Source organism: Danio rerio, chromosome 21, assembly GCF_052040795.2.
Source record: "Danio rerio strain M-AB ecotype USA chromosome 21, GRCz13ab, whole genome shotgun sequence".
NCBI lineage: Eukaryota > Metazoa > Chordata > Actinopteri > Cypriniformes > Danionidae > Danio > Danio rerio.
The window spans coordinates 15,221,132-15,241,487 of NC_141041.1; the positions used below are offsets into that span (position 1 = coordinate 15,221,132).

The 20,356-nt window shown below is 35.7% G+C and overlaps 1 protein-coding gene across 4 annotated transcripts in view; it reads right to left on the bottom strand.

Annotated features, from left to right (window-relative positions):
- The window catches only part of whrna (whirlin a), a 189,986-nt gene that overhangs the window by 35,287 nt on the left and 134,343 nt on the right, over positions 1-20,356 (bottom strand). For all 4 annotated transcript variants that reach the window (XM_087300944.1, XM_087300942.1, XM_087300943.1 and 1 more), the window contains exon 6: positions 19,366-19,402. In XM_087300944.1, the coding sequence (XP_087157070.1) occupies positions 19,366-19,402 (37 nt within the window). The remainder of the gene's footprint in view (positions 1-19,365; positions 19,403-20,356) is intronic.

Below are 20,356 nucleotides of genomic sequence, written 5' to 3' on the forward strand. Positions count from 1 at the left end.
ATATGCCCCTGAGCTAACCTACCTAAACTGCCTGCATCACTGCTCTTATCAAATGCCCAGTCTGTATTATTCTCATGGTCACTCAAACCCATCTCACGCTCACTTTCATCTGCAGGAGGAGCCAGTTCTGTCATTTTCTTGTTTCACTTCCCTTAGAAAATGGTGGCGCTCGCTAATACACTGTTCCCTGTATTTATATCTATTCAAACGCAGTACAGCCATTAAAATCAGATTTTATCCATAATGCAAATTCCATTACCATATGACTAATCAACATTACATTACTAGCATTCATGTTGTTATTGTAACAACTTATAAGTTCACAGCTGACCTTGCTAGCTAGCTAATCCATTGGAATATTGCACGTTCCACATTTGACTGATTTACAAAAAACTAATTTGATAAAAAAACTTGAGTGATGAATATGTCATCATAACTTACTCGAGGTGATGTTTCAGAATTTTTTGTGGATCTGACATAATTTGATCCATAATTTGCAACTACTCACAATAAACACCAGTCTGTCAAAAATCGTGCTACAGAAAAACACTGCATGTCATGTGACTAAACCAAAGCACATCATTGGCTAAACTAAGGTCTTCTCTTTCCAACAAAAACAATTTTTCACATTTGAAGAAGGTCAAAATCCTGTAACCACTGATGTCCATACTATTTGTTTTTCCTACTAAGGAAGACATTGTTTACAGGTTTTCAGCATTCATCAAATATCTTCTTTTATGTTCAACATTAGACAGAAACTCCCAACAGTTTGGAACCACATAAGTGTGAATAAATAGGGTGTAAATTTTCATTTTTAGGCAAACTACGCCTTTAAGTCTGACATCACAGTTACAGATGACAAAAGCGGACAACAAATGCTACTAAAATATGTTCATGGTGTGCTGTAATGCTATTAAAAATCCCGATTGCACTGGTAACATCCATCTCCAAATATCAGATGGTCAAACAGGGATTCGTTTTTTATAAATGGTTAAAATATTGGAGTCTGGGATAGAGCAAGACTGTGGATTACACTACAATTTTGTAATTTGCTTTAATGTGTTATTTGACCAAACAGTGGTCATGAACGGGTTTTATAGCTACTGAGAAACCCGACCTGAGGCTATTATTTCCATGGGCTCACAAAAACTGGACAATAAAATTTGTCTGATAAATCTTAGGAATTGTGTATAAATGATGGAAGGGGGTGAAATGTTTTTTTTTTTTTTTAATGAAGGAATGGACTTTTTATGCATCAGGAATTGCGTGGATGGTGGTGGCTGGTATTGGATGATCTCATGACAGATTATTCCACCCTCATACCAACAAACACAACATCAGAGATAAGAAAATGTTGTAGAAGAAGGTGGGAAAGTTGTTTTGATTATTAAAGATTATGAAGGAAAATGAATTAACCCCAAACACCCAGCCCACAATGTTATACATCAAAAATGAAGTGCCCGTTTTTACATATTCTCTAGATTGACTTGCATTTGGTGTAACAATATATACATATATAAATGTGTGTGTGTGTGTGTGTGTGTGTGTGTGTGCGTGTGTGTGTGTGTGTGTGTGTGTTTGTAATATACATATTTATTGATTTGAATAAAATTTTGCAAGGCTCAACCATTGATATCCCACCATTTTAATATACACGCCACCTTCAAGTATTCTGTTGGCATAATAAGTTAGAAATCATGGAGTGCACTATGATCAACTTTACTTGTTTTTTTGGGGAATTTTGTTTAAACACTATAATCTTTAAGCTAGTAGAAAGAGAGAGAAAAAAAGAAAGTGTACTTAAAAAAACTGTAAAAAATAAAAACAACCCCCCCCCCTCCCTTTGCATTTGGTATTTGTTTTGCTTTTCTAGATGTGTGGTCATGGAATTTCATGTACATACATGCTTTCTTTTTGTAAAATGCAAAAAGTTATTTTTAAATGTAAATTAAAGATTATAAAAAATAGACAAAGCATTGTAGCTGATGTATTACAGAAAATATATCAGTCAAACATCAGCCTCTCCTCCGCCATGTTTAAAGTTTGTAAAATATCTGCCATGAAACTCTATGCGAGCGCAAACTGAAAGGTTCACTTAATCTGCTCCCGTGTCATTAACTTCATGCCGCAGGAGATTGGTTGCTGCCACCTCGGCAGCCAATGAGCTTGCTCCTCATCAGTTTAAATGCTCCGTGTCAATTTATGATGTTAAGCTGCGGGGCATTTTCAGAGACCCTCCTTCACCCCAGCTCCACTTGTTTTAGATCTGCTACGGGGGATATATATGTATTATGTTTGTAGCAGCAGCATATTATATTCTCCGACGGCATGTCTGTGTATATACTGGCAGTAGCAAGTCTCGTATTTTCTCTGCAATAATAATCGCAGCAGCAGCAGCAGCAGCGTAGCAGCTCTAACATTGCATATAGAGATTCATTACCATACTAATTCCCAAGAGTGTTCATGACAGAAATGGCTTTCTCAAATTGGAAACCTCAGGTACAGAAATTATTAATAAGTATGATTTTTTTTTAAAGACCACGTTATGGAAGGACCACTGACACTGCTTTGGATGTCGCGTTTGTCTGTCACACCCATTACAGGTCTATCAGTCTCTGCTGATGATCTGAATCAGGTGTATTTGGTTAAGGAGACATGGTAAATGTGCAGAGCTGGTGGTCCTCCAGAAACATGGTTGAGAAACACTTCTCTAGGAAACATATATTTGCACTAATGCAGAAGAAAGATAAAGGCAGTACCAGTGTACCACAAAACACAACACTTCTGCTGACCAATCTAAAAAACTGACAGGGTAACCAATCCAAAAAAGAAAAACTTCCTTAGTTTTTTTACAACCAATAGTGTTTGTATACTACATGTTTGATTTCATCTAGTTATGTCTGCTTGAACAGTCTATTGACAGTCGTGTTGTGTGAAGATGCATGTTTGTTGCTTGTCTGGCTTTCGGGTGCAGTCGAGCAGCGCAATTGTCTATGTTATCAAACCGTCAAAAGACACAAGTCTTTGAACTGAGCTGGATCAATACATACAGAGACGGTGGGTGAGGTGAGTGAATGCTGATCCTTCCTCAACTATTGCTTTCTTCCCTCTTAATAACAAAGCGTGTTCTGTGCAAATGCTGCAATAAGTTCAAGTGTAGTGCACTTTAAGAGGAACTAATACATATCAGCAAATATACACCATTCATTTTCAGTTTTTCATAGGACATTCCCTGAGTGGTTTGACCCATGAGGATAATATTCTTCACTGGACATTGAAGAATAGCTAGTGTTCAAAGCCAAGGTAAAATAAATAAATAAATAAGAAAAAAAATCATAATAAAATTAGATTAAGAACAAAATTGGCAAAGTGAACAAAAAAGGTAGAACATTATTAAACATAATACTTTTTTTTGGAAATTTTAAAGTGCATTTGGCCGAATAAAAGAATAAAATAATGTCCTGTCCCACCTACTGTATTAGTCTCACCAAGAGAGTCCAAGAGATTAACTTTAAGCTATGATTTATGTCAGCCATTTACTTTATTTCCTTTTTCTCTACACTGTATTCTGAAAATCCAGGGATAACACAGATTCCCTCGGTTAGGTCACTTTACTGATGAACTCAAATTTCTTCTCACTTGGAGAACAAACTGTTTCTAAAACAATCCAGAGACCAATTACTGCTGCTGGGATAAAATAGTGAGACACTAGATCAGTGCCAGACTGAAACAAAATAGAAGTGAACTTATTAAGAAAAAGTTTGGGGGCATTAAGATTTTTTTAAATGTGTTTAAAGGCCTATATGTTCACCAAGGCTGCATTGATTTGATTAAAAACAATAATATTGTCAAATTAAGAGCAAAGAACAGAATAATGAGCTAAAAGCAAGGCCAAATGCATCAAAGCAACTACAAAAATTAGATTATTTTAAGGATTTTTTTTTAACATTTTTTAATTAAAACTATAAAAACCATCAACTTGCAATGTCATACACTCAAAAAATAATTTTTTTGCTGCTTGTTCAAACTACCTATTTAAAAGTCCTAAACACAACAAAAAAGGTAGAACATTATTAAACATAATACTTTTTAAATAACACAATCCAATTAAATTTATTAAGCTAACTTAAAGGGGTGGTCCACAAGGATATCATATTTTAAACTTTAGTTGATGTGTAATGTAGCTGTGTAAACACAAACAACATCTCTTAATGTAATATGCCCAAAGTTCAATGCAAAGGGAGACATTGGCTTTTACAGAGTTAGCTTAGCAAAGCCTACAGCGAACGAAGTTTGAGGACTACAAAAAACATACATTCGGGTAGTCTTGATAACGAGTCATTAGGTGTTTCGCCATGACGTACTAACGAAACCAAGTTATTCATGGCACGCGCAAAGCCGGAGATTTGAAACCTGTGGCCCCGCCCTCTAACACAGAAACCCACCCACACACACACACAAACATGCCGGTCGATTGAAGTCACACTGCAGATGGATATTACTGAGTCTCTACCCAAAGATGAAACCTCAGCATAAGCCCAGCTTTAAGCAGTTTGAAACTACTGGAAACTTCTGGAAACTACATGCTACAAAGAAGATTTAATTTGTTAAAGGAAGGGTCAGTAAAGGCTACTGATGGACATGTCTGGACATGGATCAGTTTCTTCCTCCATTTCTCAAGTGTAAGTACGTGCGATTAAAGTTGTTATTTTGTTGATTAGCTGCTGGGCATTTTACTCTGTCGCATAAGGCAGTCAGTGACGACCAATCGCAACAGACTGTCATCGGTCCAATCAGAGCAGATTAGCTTCGCGCTAAGGAGGGGTTTGGGAACAAATGAATCACTGGACGATTCCTTTGTGAGTTGCTGGGATAATTAGGTAAAAATAAATGCAGATTACAGGACAATGAAAGTGTTTTTTGATCTTGCATGCATATTAGACTGTTGTTGGAGACCCTTACAACCAAAATATGACCCTATATCATGTATAATAAGGGCTCTTTAACAAATTTGTGTTGGCACAACATGAATGAATTGTGTGAAACTGGAATTTATTTTGGTACCTCAAAATTTGATTAAAATTGATCTTTTATCATCTCAATCAAATTACATTTCAAAATATGCTTAGATTTGATTCAAGTTTTTTGTTTAGCATTACATTTTTTCTACTTTTATTTGAAAGACAGTTAGGTCCAGAAGAAAAAGTATCACACTACACCAAACCATGACATTTATTTAGTATTTCCTGCAGTTTGGGACACACACACACAAAAACTATTTAAGCTGTCTTCAACCAAATAAACCACCACTCATTCACACAGACAAGCAGAACATAAAGCTTTCATACTTTCATATTTATATTGTATTTATACATATTTATACATCTTTTTGCTCATTTTGATTGTGTTGCTCATGCGCTGCTTAATCTTTTTGTGGAAACATTGATGCATTTTTCTTCAGGATCATTAGGTGAATGCAGATAATATTATTTATTCATTTTTCTTTCGGATTAGTCTCAGATTTATCAGACGTTGCCACAGCGGAATGAACTGCTGACAATTCCACCATATTTTTATGCAGAAAATGCCCTTCCACATGCAACCTAGTACTGCCAAACATCCATACACACTTATTCACAAACATACACTGGCCAATTTAGCTTATTCAATTTACCTATAGGACAGGTATTTTGACTGCGGGGGAAACTGGATCACCTGGAGGAAACCGGGCGCCAACACAGGGAGGACATACCAACTGGCACAGCTGGGACTCAAACCAGCGACCTTCTTGCTGTGATGGGATAGTGCTAACCATTGAGCCACTATGCCGCGAATGCAAAGTTTATTATTGCTATTTTTCTGTAATAAAACACACTATACTTTTACTTTAGATCAATATAATGCATTCCTGTAGAAATAAAAAATATCTATGTTCTCCAACTTTTGAACAGCACTGTACAGATTTCAGCTATCACACTTTCTCGGGTGACACAGACACAAGTGTCTCAGTCTAGTTTGAACTTGAAAGGTTCAGAAGCTCCTCTCCACAGCAATCTTGAACATCAGCACTGCAGCTCAATTACGAAAAGCAAAGCTCCAGCAGAATCTCTCTAACAAAAGATGATCAATATAACGAGCAAGAAAAATGTGCGGCTTTATAATTCTTTAAGAATGATAGCGGCCAAGACAGGATCGATTACGCTGCATCTGTGGTGTTACAACCTCCGTGGTTAGCCATTATGACATCACTGGACCGACAGCCTCTTTAATCACAGGAACACATAATTGCTGATCAATATCATAACTTTAAGACAGCTCAATCAGAACAAGTATATTGTCTGCCAGAACTTTTCAGCATTGTGTGGCACAGAGAGAGCAGAAACTCCAGCCGTGTCTTCACATATCGCACCCTGGAGAATTTGAATAGGGTCTGAATGAGACAATTTACTCCCAGATTGTGCGTTATCTAAAAGGAACTTGAGATAACTCGCCTCTAGAAAGAACAGAAAGGCACTTTCTTTTAAATAAAATGGAGTACACAAAAAATGAGAAAAGAAAATGTATGCTTGTCCATTTAGCTCAGGGGCAAAGTGAAGGTCAAGTAAAGTAAATGCAAAGAACTTTGTCCGGTAAAGGGGTGACAGCAGTAATTCATATAATACATAATAACAATTAACAACAGTCAAAAACTGTGCTAAAAATTAATAACTCGAGCCTCGGCTGGGTCAGTTGGCATATATGTGTGGAGTTTGCATGTTCTCCCCGTGTTCGCATGGGTCTTCTCCGGGTGCTCCGGTTTCCCCCATATGTCTAAAGACATGCACGATAGGTGAATTGGGTATGCTAAATTGTTCACAGTGTAGGTGTGTGAATGGGAGTGCATGGGTGTATCCCAGTGATTGGTTGCAGCTAGGAGGGCATCCACTGCATAAAACATATGCTGGAGAAGTTAGTGGTTCATTCCACTGTGACGATTATGTGTGAATGATCAAATTGACAAAAGAATAAATTCTTGGGCAAATCATGGACAGACAGATGGATAGAATCTTAGACAAATAATGAATGGATGAATGGATAGATGGATAGACAAATTAATCTTGAACAATTCATGGATGGATGGATATATTAACGGATAGATAGATGAATGGATGAATAGACAAATGAGTAAAATCTTGGACAATCATGCATGGACGGATGACTAGATAGATATAATCTTGGACAAGTCATGGATGGATGGATGGATGGATGGATGGATGGGTGGATAAATTGAATCTTGGACAAATCATGCATGGATGAATGAATGGATGAATAGAAAGACAAAAGAATAGAATCTTGGAAAAATCATGGATGGAAAGACAAATAAATAGTATCTTGGACAAACCGTGGATGAATGGATGGATGGTTGGATAGACGGTTGGGCATATTAATACAACCTTGGAAAAACAGGGATGAATGGATGGACAAATTAATAGAATCTTGGACAAATCATGGATGGATGGACGGACGGATGGATCGATGAATGGATGAATGGCTAAATTGAGCATCTATAATAGAATCTTGGACAAATCATGGATAGATAGAAGAAACAATAAGGAAAACAACAGATGGAGGCATAGATCTGACAAAAAAAAAAGATCCAACAAACTACAGATGGACTGATAGAATAAATTATGGGTGGGTGGATGGAACAAAGAAACAAATGATGGATATACTGTATGGATAGATGGATGGGTGGATTAATAGATAGAATTGACATGAATGAATAGAATACAATCTGGATTAAGAATGATGGATGGATAGATGATAGATGGGATAGATGGGTGAATGGAACAAACAAACAAGCACAGATGGAAGGATGGATGAATGAATAGAGCAAACAAATGATGGATAGATACAGTAGACAGGAAAAAACAAACAATGGATGGATAAAACAAATAAATTTACAAACAGATGGATGGATGGACAAATCAATAGAATCTTGGACAAATCATGGATTGATGGACGGATGGATGGATAGATGAATGGATGGATGGATAAAATAATAGAGTCTTGCACAAATCATGAATGGATAGAATTTCGGACAAATCATGGAAGGATGGATGGAGGAAAGAAACAATAGGGAAAATAACAGATGGAGACAGATCTGACAACAAATAGATGGAAGAATGGAATAAACAAACAACAGATGGACTGATAGAATAAACAAACAATGAAAGGTTAGGTGGACAGATGAATAGAATCTTGGACGAATCATAAATGGACAAATGGACAGATGGATAAAATCTTGGACAAATCATTCATGGATGCATTAATGGATAGTCAAATTAATAGAATCTTGGACAAATCATGGATGGACAGATGGATGGACGCATGGATGGATGGATGAATAGAATCTTGGGCAAATCTTGGATGGATGGATGGATGGATGGATGGGCATATAGATGAATTGATAGATAGATGGAGGGATGGATGAATGGATGGATGGATGGATGGAAAAATGGATGGATGGATGGATGGAAAGATGGATGGAAAGATGGATGAATGGATAAATTAATAGAATCTTGTACAAATCATGAAAGGATGGATGGAAGGAAGGAACAATAAATAAAATAACAGATGGAGACATAGATCTGACAACAAATAGATGGAAGAATGGAATAAAAAAAAACTACAGATGAACTGATAAATTAATAAACAAATGGTGAAAGGCTAAGTGGACAGATGGATAGAATGAACGAAGGATGGGAGGATCGAACAAACAAACAAATGATAGATATATGGATGGATGACGGATGGATAGAACTGACAGAGTGATGAATGAATAGAATAAAATCTGGATTAAGGATGATGGATGAATAGATGGATGGATGGATATATAGATGGACGATAGATGGGTCAATAAAACAAACAATATACAGATGGATGGACAGATGGATAGAGCAAACAAATGATGAATAGATACAGTAGATAGAGAAAAAAAAATTGATGGATAAAACAAATAATTGAACAAACTAATGAATGGATGGATGACTAGAATGAACAAATGAACAACCAATTTATGAATGTATAAACCACTGACAGGCACACAGAAAGATACAGAGAGACAGACAGATAGATGTGGCCCCTCATTCTAAAATTCATCACAGAGAATGAGAAAGCCAGTCCACTAAAACTTCAGCATTGTGCTTTAAAGTCATTCTGCTCCATCAAAATGAAGTGAAAACAAATTAATCTCGCTACCGCTGTCACATTACTTCTAACTACTAAAACATAAGGCCATTGAGCAATAAATTGAATAATTTGATGATCAAGATCGGTGTCACCTTGCTTTAGACGTTAATTAAAATGACAAATGTTTGGGTTAGGGAGCTGCTGTGGAGTTACAGCTCTATCTGTCTCATTATCAGAGTTTTAATATGCTAACAGACGACATTGGCAGAATGACGAAGCTATTCACGCAGGCATCAGATCTGACTATAGCGCTGTCCCAGGCTGACGATGGCCCGTGTCGAAATTGGAGCTTCATTTCCTCCCTCTTGAGCTACATTAAGTCCTGCGCTTCGGAGAGCACGTCTCTCTCAAAGAGATGATAGATGTTATAGCTCTTTATAGAAGAGTGGCAGACTGGAGCAGTCAATAGATGTCCTAAAGGCACAACGGAGATAAGCTCTCAGAGATAAGTGAGCGCTATTATATAAACACCAAAGCAAACATATCAACAGCCTGTGAGAGCAGGTGGAAGTTTGGAAGTCTCAAATCAGAAATGCATGTATAAAGTGAATTAAATATATAAAAATGATATATAAAATGTGTTTTCCATTACCACTTTACAACATTCAAACACTATTTAGCAATATGTATGAGGAATTAAGTTAAATAATAACAATCATAATCAATCAGATCTGTTTGTATGAAGTTTTAAAAAAAGAAAATACAATGTTCAACATCAGGAGAGATCCGTTTTTTAATGAATGAACGTCATTTCCAACCACAATTAATAAAAACATACATTAAAACCCTTTAGAACCCTTTTAAAAAGCTAAAGAAAAATTTTTACAAGATTTTATATAAAAATTTGAAGAAATGACATCAGATCTTTATTGAATAACGCTAATATATACTGACATCTGGCTGTGGATCCCAGATGTAAGAGCAACAAATAATAACTTGATTTTTAGATGACCGTTCGGAAAAGTAGCAGAAGGTCGATTTTTCCTATGAATTATCTATTAAATACTGCAGAAAATCTATCGCAACCCGAATGGACCCAAAATTCTCACAGATATCAGTCAAGTTTGGTGAAGGAAAAATCATGGTTTGGGGTTACACTCAGTATGGGGGATTGCGAGAGATCTGCAGAGTGGATGGCAACATCAACAGCCTGAGGTATCAAGACACTTGTGCTGCCCATTACATTACAAACCACAAGAGAGGGCAAATCCTTCAGCAGGATAGTGCTCCTTCTCATACTTCAGCCTCCACAGCAAAGTTCCAGAATTAAAAAAAGGTCAAGCTGCTCCAGGATTGGCCAGCCCAGTCACCAGACATGAACGTCATTGAGCATGTCTGGCGTAAGATGAAGGAGAAGGCATTAAAGATGAATCCAAAGAATCTTGATGAACTCTGTGAGTCCTGCACGAACACTTTCTTTGGCACTCCAGATGACTTTACCAATAAGTTATTTGAGTCATTGCAGAGATGTATGGATGCAGTCGTCCAAGCTCATGGGAGTCATACACAATATTCATTATTTTTCCGGTACTCCATGACTTTATTCAATCTAAGCAAAGTCAGACCTTACTGTCCTAATTAAGTAATTAAAAAAGTCTTTCTTAAGCCACTTCTGAAACCAAATTATCAGCTAGAAGTCAAGTTATCATTTGTTGTTCTTAAAACTTGGAATGACAATTACTGTTAAAGTACTGTACAGTTACTACTACAAAAGTAAACATGAATATCAGTGAATTTTCAGATACGTTTGTATAAGGGTTTAAACTTTTTGTGCTCTACAGTGCTTTGTTTACTTTCTTTGTGTGTTGTTTGCTAAAGCTGTTGAGCTGAGCCCCCAAGGGCCACCGTAGTTCTTATTTTAAAAGGCCAATGTCAATTTGGAGAATTCAATTAACTTCAAAATGAGGGCTGCCGAAATGGATTTAAGCCGCAATGAGTTGGCAAACAGGGATTGGCGTCAAACAACACGAGCCTCGCTGGGGATATACTGAGATTTCACATCAGGCGATGGAAATAAGTGCCTTACTCAGCGAAGAATCAACAAGGTCACACAGCGAGGAATTCTGGCCTGCAAATAAGCAAAAAAACTATACAGAAAACTTCTGAGGCGGAATAACTGTAATACTGCAGAAGGGAGAGAATTTGTCAGGTTCTCTCCTATGACTGAGAAGGATCGCAGCTGTGACCTCATATCATTGTTTGACTCGTTTTCGGTTTTGTGTGTGTTAAACTAGGCGTAAAGCAGCAAAATACATCCAGACGTGAGCTCCCTGTCAAACACCTGAATCAGAAACGAGTGCCGACTGCAGTAAACGCAAGCTGATTTCAACAGAGTATGGTTTATTCTGCAGTTTGGAAAGTTTCTGAAAAGTAATAATATCATCATTTTCATTGTTTGCCCTTTACACAAGTTTAGCTCGCTCACTCCCGCCTCACCTACAATCAATCAAATCCACCCTCCCTGAGCATTGTTCAATTACATTTCCAATTATTAAGTGTTTGCAGGGAGCTTTAAACGTATACTGATGAAAACATAATGAGGCATTTATGTGATTATCAGTTTACACGCTTGGATCGTTCTGCAGGCAAATCTCCTCAGTGGCTGAAAGACTATACAATGATTTGTTACACAACCACAAAAATATCATTTTAAAATATCATTTTAAAAGGTCATATCAGTTGTCCTTCAGGGTGTACTGTTTAAGATCTGCAGTTACAAAGCTAAACAGATTTATTTGATCCAACTTAGTTCAGAATCCAAACCTAAAACACACCAATCCAAGATCACATATTACTGTTGCAAAAATACATCCTTACAGATTTGTATCAACTAAAAGGTAAGACAGTTCACCCAAAAATGACAATTTACTCACATTTACTCACCCTCAAGTGTTTCCATACTCTTATGCATTTCATTTTTCTGTTGAACGCAAAAGAACATAGGCATTTAACCTATGTTGGTCCTGGAACAACATTCCAATCAGCCAATCAGAATGAAGGGATATGTTTACAATTTATGTGAAGTTTAGGCTTACTGTTAGGTCTACATGATTATTATTCAACTATTATTCTCCTTTGATTTTAGGAATAATTTACAGTTGGGTTTAGGGGTAGGGTATAGGTATAGATGATATTTTCGAACAAAAATTATGTTCCAGGATCAACATAGATGTTAATTGAGGATCGCATCCTACATGGCAAAATCATGGTGTGCGTAAGTCAGTGGTTACAGGTTTTCAACGTTTTCCAAAATAACTTCTTTTGTGTGGCAAGGCAGTGGCGCAGTAGGTAGTGCTGTCGCCTCACAGCAAGAAGGTCGCTGAGTCGCTGGTTTGAACCTCAGCTAAGTTGCCGTTTCTGTGTGGAGTTTGCATGTTCTCCCTGCTTTTGCGTGGGTTTCCTCCAGGTGCTCCGCTTTCCCCCAGTCCAAAGACATGTGGTACAGGGGAATTGGGTAGGCTAAATTGTCTGTAGAGTATGAGCGTGAATGTGTGTGTGGATGTTTCCCAGAGATGGGTTGCGGCTGGAAGGGCATCCGCTGCGTAAAAACTTGCTGAATAAGTTGGCGGTTCATTCCGCTGTGGTGACCCCGGATTAATAAAGGGACTAAGCCGACAAGAAAATGAATGAATGACTTCTTTTGTGTTCAACAAAAAAAGGTGATGGTTGTGTAAGTAAAAATAACTGCTATGGAATATGAAACCAACTTTTACCTTATGTTCACAGTGTTATGTTACGTGATGTTCTTTATCAGTATTTCTGTCTTGTTTTTCAACAAAAAGATTGTTATGTCAATTTAAATTTACTCAATTGGAAGCTTAACGCCTTGTTTTTTTTTTTTTTGGTTTGTAAAATTGAACAAAATTAAGTCAAAACATGCTTAAAACAAATACAAGCCAAAAAGATTAAGAAACACCAGTTTCATCAAAAACGACAAATATTTCTGTAGCTCTCATTTCAAGTGATAAAGGATTAGTAAATAACCCTTCATTCATCTTTAAAACAGTTAAGATATTTTAGATGAAATCTGAGAGCTCTCTGACCCTACACAGCAGTTTTGAGATAATTAAATGGCAGTCACTGGCATTGTTATTTTGGGGGTCGTAGGCTAAAAAGTATGGGAGCCCCTGCTTTAAACCGACTTAAATGATAAAAACATATATAAATGATGTTTATAGTTAAACATTGCAATGACTCCACAAATCATGAGTGTTTTCAAACAATAAAATCTTCTTTCCATTAAACAGAAATTAGGGAACAAAATAGCAATAATTCAAGAGGGCTAATAATTTGAACTTCAACTGTATTGCACAGCCCTAAAAACACTATATAAATAAATGTGAGAAATTTTAACTGATGTGTTATCGTTCAATCACATGCGTATATCTGCATACATGCAGTGATTTAAAGCGGACTGTGGCACTGGTGCAAAAAAACAGATGCATGTAACTGATCAATGTCCTCCAAAGCATCATGCGGCTGTGAGTCTCTGGAATACAAAGTGAGTAAAGCTCAGAGCCCTCCAACACTCCATCTGCCCGCGTCCTTTAGCCTGTCATTCCCACTGTACGCAATCATCAGCCCCGTCGTAATAAGTTAGTGCTCACGCTTTATTGCAGCCCGTTGTTTTGTGCATAAACCCCTGGCTTACAGAGGAGACCTTGTAAAACCCTGTTCATTTGCTGGGTCACCTTGATGCTTTTATTTTTCTCGTCACTTACACTGCTTCTGTCTTATTATGTCCTGCGCCTTCTTCCATCCACATTTTGTCATTTTGCATAAAAGTTATTCCTGTTACGTGGACTGTTTTCATGACTGTTTTATTCACTGTTTACTGTAAAGTTCACTCAGAAATGAAAATTCTGCCTTTGGTTTAACCACTAAACCATTTTGTTTACCACTGAGTTCCTGTGAAAAGAAAAAAAATATTCTTTTGTGTTATACAGAAGAAATTCAATGATATACATTGAAGAAAACATATAAATGTTTTTGAGAACTAGTCAACAAAACCTTACAATTTTTTAAATAAAAAGCATACATTAAAAAGAATTCCGCAAAATTGTTGCAAAATGTTTATAAGAGTTGAATTTAAACAAACAAATAATATTTAGTAATGTTCAACTCGATTTGTTTTTTTAAATACAGCCCAAATAAATTGTTTACAACCACTTAACTTAAAAAAAAGTAAGAAAATCCAAGGAATCATCTTGGAATCCTTTTTTTTAGTGTGTTAGTTAGTTTTCAGTGATCAAAAAGATCATCATTTAAAAAATAAAAAGAAAATCACCAGATTTGAATGAAATGTTATTTTTTTGGTCTGTTCAGGTTTTTGTCTGATTATAACTTTACCTTTAATTTTTCCTTATTTCACAAAAGTCCAAATATATGCATATGCTTACAATAAACCATCTTGTTATAAAATATTTCATTTAATAAATACTTGTATGTTGAGTTTTGTACTATAGCTTTATAGATGCTTACTGATCTTGTATTGAATTGTATTATATAATAATAATAATAATAATAATAATAATAATAATAATAATATATAATATTATATATTATATTATACATTAATATTATATTATGTTATAGTTATGATCACCAGTAGTGTTGCCCTTGCAGGCTGCTGGAGAACACTCACATATCAACTGCACTACAGATCCCATCATGCACTTCACGCTCTCACCTGGCCCTGATTGCAAACACACAGCTGAATCTTGCGAAATCTGATTACCAGGACTATAAATACATCTCACTGACTCACACACACACACACACACACACACACATTGCTGAGTCTTGTTTTCTGTAAGCATTATTTCTTGTCTAGCCTTCTTGTGCTTTTGACCTGTTTATTGTTTATCATGTTTGCCAACTGCACCGATCTCTTGCCTGCTTTTGACCATGGTTTTTGGATGCTCCAGTTTGTACCCGTTTTGACCGTTGCCTGCCTGAAATTCTCTTAAATAAACAGCATGTGGATAGTCAATTATTTTATTCCCTGAATCATTACTATTATATTATATTATATTATATTATATTATATTATATTATATTATATTATATTATATTATATTATATTATATTATATTGTATTTGCTGACTTCTAGGTGACTAATATTTTATCTCTCTAAAAGTGAGTTCACCAGCATGGACCACACCACACTTTAAGCTGGACTTTATTGTAAGGATGAAAAGGGGTGGTAAGGGAACAGTAGGATGAAGGGGAATGGAAGAGGAAAAATAATGAATAAGTAGGTAGGTTGATCAGGTGCCATACAATGATACCCAGAGACTGAGACTGAGTGGGGATACTGTCTCTGTAATATTTTGGTAGAGTCATTAACTTCCCGGTTTAACCTAGGAGGGAGGAGAGGGTTATACGGTTTGTTAATAGGAAGCAAGAAAATAGAGGGTGGGTGGGTTTAAGAAAACAAGAGCAACAATGCTAGAGGCCTTGTCTGCAATAAACCAGTTTTAGGGAGTAGGTGATAGGTTAAGAAGGCAAAGTAAGGCGTGGTCCTACTGCTGAACGTCTTTTAACAAGTTAACTTCATTATGACTGATATGTCTAGCAGATTTTTTTTTTCTCACAGAGCAAATATTTTAAAACAGAAAGAAACATATAAAAATAAAAGACATAAAAGACATTATTAACCATTTAACCAATATAACTGATATATTCAATATATTGAACAAAACTAAGTTTGATTTTAACTTATAATTTCAACATGTTCCCAAATTTCACTTTACATTATGTTCTTATTTTCCTTCTATTTATTTATTTATTTATTTAAATTAGTTTTTTACTAAATCACTTTATTGTTATTTTAGTGGTAACAATCAAAAGCCATCTTTCTGAAACAAGTAACTATACTTGGTAAAAAAAAAAATAGGATTTTTTTTTTAATTGCCACACAATTATATGAACAATTGTAGAATTGTGTTCTTAATTTTCTTTTATTGTTGTTGTATACATCTTCATCATTTTTAATACACCAAGAAAAACTGAATAACATAATAATAATAATTTACACACTCTCTACAAAAACATAAATGCCTTGATGGTCACAATCTAAAGTGCATGTCTGTTTTGTGAAGCAGAGATCATGTTGAATGCCATATGCCCGACAGATTAAAGCCTTTACCAATAGCAAAATTATTATTCTTTTTTTTTTATTCTCCTCACTGTGTCTGCAGTGCAGGTGTGTGATTGTCCAGCTAGAAACAGTGATTCTGACGGCTTTTTTCCTGAGTTTGGCTAACACTGAACGAGCACACAATGACAGGTTCTTCAGGTAATCAAAGCTATGCAGATCCACCAGTCTGATCTATTATGCTGCTTAATCGCTGACTATGAGTTATTAGCATAATCACAATACATATATTCAGCATGGAGGACAAAAAGGAGGCTCTTTGAACATAAATAGACCTAGAGAAAAGATCCTGGAGGCATCTGATTGTGTTTTTAGTCCTGTGAGGCCTTTTGTCTAAGTGTCTTTTCTTAAGAATGTAGAATATAATATCAGGAATATGCTCTGATTAACTCTGCTCATCAAAAGGGTTATTATAGGCAACATGGTTAATATGGCAAAAATGTATATAACTAAAACAAAGCAGAAAAAAAACATACAAAGAAAACACAAAAAAAAACACAGAAAAACAAAACAAATACAAAATAATGATTCATTTAGTTTGACTTGATGTACAAAAATAATTAAACTAATGACACTTTAAAAATATGAATAAAATGGCAACACAACTAAAACATTGTAAAGATAACCATATATCTAATTCTAATTATATAATGTATGACATACAATTATGTATTTATTCAAAGTTAATTATTTAACATTCTTTTAAGTTATTTATTTATTTATTTTTCAATTCTTGCTTGCAACACAATTAAAAAAAAAGTTGGGACAGTAAAGCATTTACTGCTTTGTAATTTCCCCCTTTCTTTTCACTACACTAAAAAGACATTTAGGGACTGAAGATACCAAGTGAGGAAGGGTTTCAGGTGTAATTTTATCCCATTCTTCCAGCAAACAAGTCTTAAGGTAGGCAATAGTATGGGGTCTTCGTCGTCACATTTTGAGCTTCAAAATGCACCACATATTCTTTACTGGGGACAGCTCGGGACTGCAGCCAAGTCAGTCAAGTACCTGTATCCTCTTCCTCCGCCGCCAGGACTTTGTGATATGTGCAGAATGGGGTTTTGCATTGTCATGTTAAAATTTGCATGACAGCACCAGAAAAACAATGCAGCATATTGTGCTCCAAAATCTCTATGTACTTTTTAGCATTAATGGTGCCACCACAGAAGTGCAAGTTACCATTGCCAAGAGAAGTGACAAAACTTCACACCATAATAATAATTTCTCACCTTTATATAGAGCTTTTTTAGACACTCAAAGCACTTTACACAATGGGGGAATCTCCTCATCTACCACCAGTGTGATAGCATCCACCTGGATGAAGCACATCAGACCGCACATCACACACCAGCCAATTGTTGGAAAGTAGACATGAAAGAGGCCAGTGGGCAAATTGGGCCAGGATGCCCGACTCTTTTTTAGAAGGACAAGGATTTTTAATGCCCACAGAGAGTCACTCACGTAGCAGTACAGAGTCCTGTTCAATATACTGGGACATTAGGACAGCAGGTTGAGCACCCCCTGCTGGCCTCACTAACACCACTTCCAACAGCAACCTAGCTTTCCCATGTGGTCTCCCATCCAGGTACTGACCAGGCACAGCCCTGCTTAGTTTCAGTGGGCGACCATGTGAGAGTTGCAGAGAGTTAGCTGCCGGCGTACCATGACAGACTCTGGATTTTGGACCCGTTGCTGGTAACTGTCTGGATATTCCTTTTCTTCTTTGTTCCAGCGCACACGGCGTCCATTTCTGCCAAACACTTCTCCGCCAAAAAAAACCCTGATATATTGATTCATCTGACCACAGTACACTTTCCACTGTGTAATGGTCCATACCAGATGCCTCCGAGCCCAAAGAAGATGATGGTGCTTCTGGACACTGTTAACATAAGGCTTCCTTTTGACACAGTACAGTTTTAACGGGCATTTGTGGATGTAACTACATATTGTGGTACTTGAAAAAAGTAGTCCTGAGCCCATGTGATAATGTCACTTATAGATTCTTGAAGTAGTGGCACCTGAGAGATGGGAGATCATAGTTGTTCAGCTTAGGCTTGTGCCCTTGTCATTTACGCACTGAAATTCTTCCATATTCCTTGAATATTTTAATAATGCTATGCCCTGTTGAAGGTGAAATACCCAAATGTCTTCCCATCTTTCTTTGAGCAACATTGCTTTTAGACATTTTAATAATTTTCTAATGTATTTGTTGCCAAACTGGCAATCATCTGCCCATCTTTACTCCTAAAGGACTAGACCTTTCTTGGATGCTGCTTTTGTACCTAACCATAATTACAATCACCTGTTGACATCACCTGTTTCAAATCACATCGTTATTTAACCAATTTACCTGATTATTAGCCCTAAATTTCTCCTGTCCCAACTTTTTTGGAATGTATTGCAGGTCTGAATGACAAGAGATGATGCATATTTACAAATGAAATGAAGTTGACCAGACAAAACATGAAATATTTTGTGTTCATATTGTCTGCAATGAAATACAAGTCAAAGTAAATTTGGAAATCACTATTTTCTTTTTTTATTTGCATTTTCCATACTGTCAAAACTTGTTCTGATTTGTCGTTGTATTAATAATGAAGAATTTAAATAACATGTTTAGAACTTAAACCATTTTCTGTCTATTTCCTCACACTATCAAAGATTTTTATAAATTATTTTTTTTCACATTTACTGACTTGACAACCCAAATGAACACAAATATGTTACATTATTGATTCATGTTACGAGTTATAAAAAAAACATACTGAATATTATGAATTAGCTTTATAGGTTCTTGTAAACAAAACAACTCTATAATGATGGTAAACAGGCCACTGCTATAAACAGTCTGAAGCACTGGGGATGTGCCGAGGGCTCTTTAAAATCAGCTTCACAATATCGCCCACTCTTCTAACACTGTTGAACCCAAACAAGAGAGAAGATCCTGGTCAAATATAGAAACAAAAGTGCTCACCTTTGCTGATGTTGATGCTCCCTGGTCCAGAGAGATACTAAAAGAGGGAGAGTAAATATAGAGAAATCAATAACATATATAAGCTCTATAACATCCACACACACTCACAAAGACAAACACAAGTTTTAGTTTCAAATATTTTTTCAGGTCTAGATAACTTTTGCAGATGAATAGTCATTTAAAAAATAAAATATAATATAGTATCATTTTATTAAAGGACAGTGGGCTCTTTTCAAAGCAGAATGATCTGAAGAGCGCAGTTTTTAATGGTAGTGCTGATTGTTTTATTTTATTCCTTTTTGTTATTTAATTACTTTTTGTTGCTTCATTCTGTCATGTCAATTTATTTTGTTGTTTTGATTATTTTGTTGTTTTGTTCTGTTGTTTGTTTCTTTTTGTCAATAGTTTTGCCGTTTCATTTTGTCATTTGTGGTCATTTTGTAGTTTTTTGTTTTCTCATTTAATTTTGTTGATTCGTTTCATTGTGTAATTTAATTTCTTTTTGCCATTTCTTTTCATTTTATCACTTCATTTTTTGTTTCATCTGTTTTAGTTGCTTTGTTTCGTTGTTTTGTTTATTTCTGTCATTTTGTTTCTTTTTGTTTTGGAGTTTTATTTCTTTTCGCTTTGTCATTTTGTCATTTAATTTTTTTGTTTCATTTTGTGTCGCTTGTCCTTTTGTTTAATTTTTTTCGCTCCATTACGTTGTTTTGTTTCTTTTTGTTGCTTCATTTCGTTGTTTCGTTTAATTTTATAATTTTTTTCTTTTCATTTTGTAAATTCTTTTTTTCGACTTTCTCAATTCATAGTTTCATTTTGTCATTTTGTTTAATTTTGTCATGTCATCACGTTGTTTTGTTTCTTTTTGTCGCTTTATTTGGTTGATTCGTTTCATTTTGTCATATTGTTTTTTTGGTTTGTTGTTTCGTTTGTTTTTGCTTTGTCATTTTGTTATTTTGATTTGTTGTTTCATTTTGTCATTTTGTTTTCT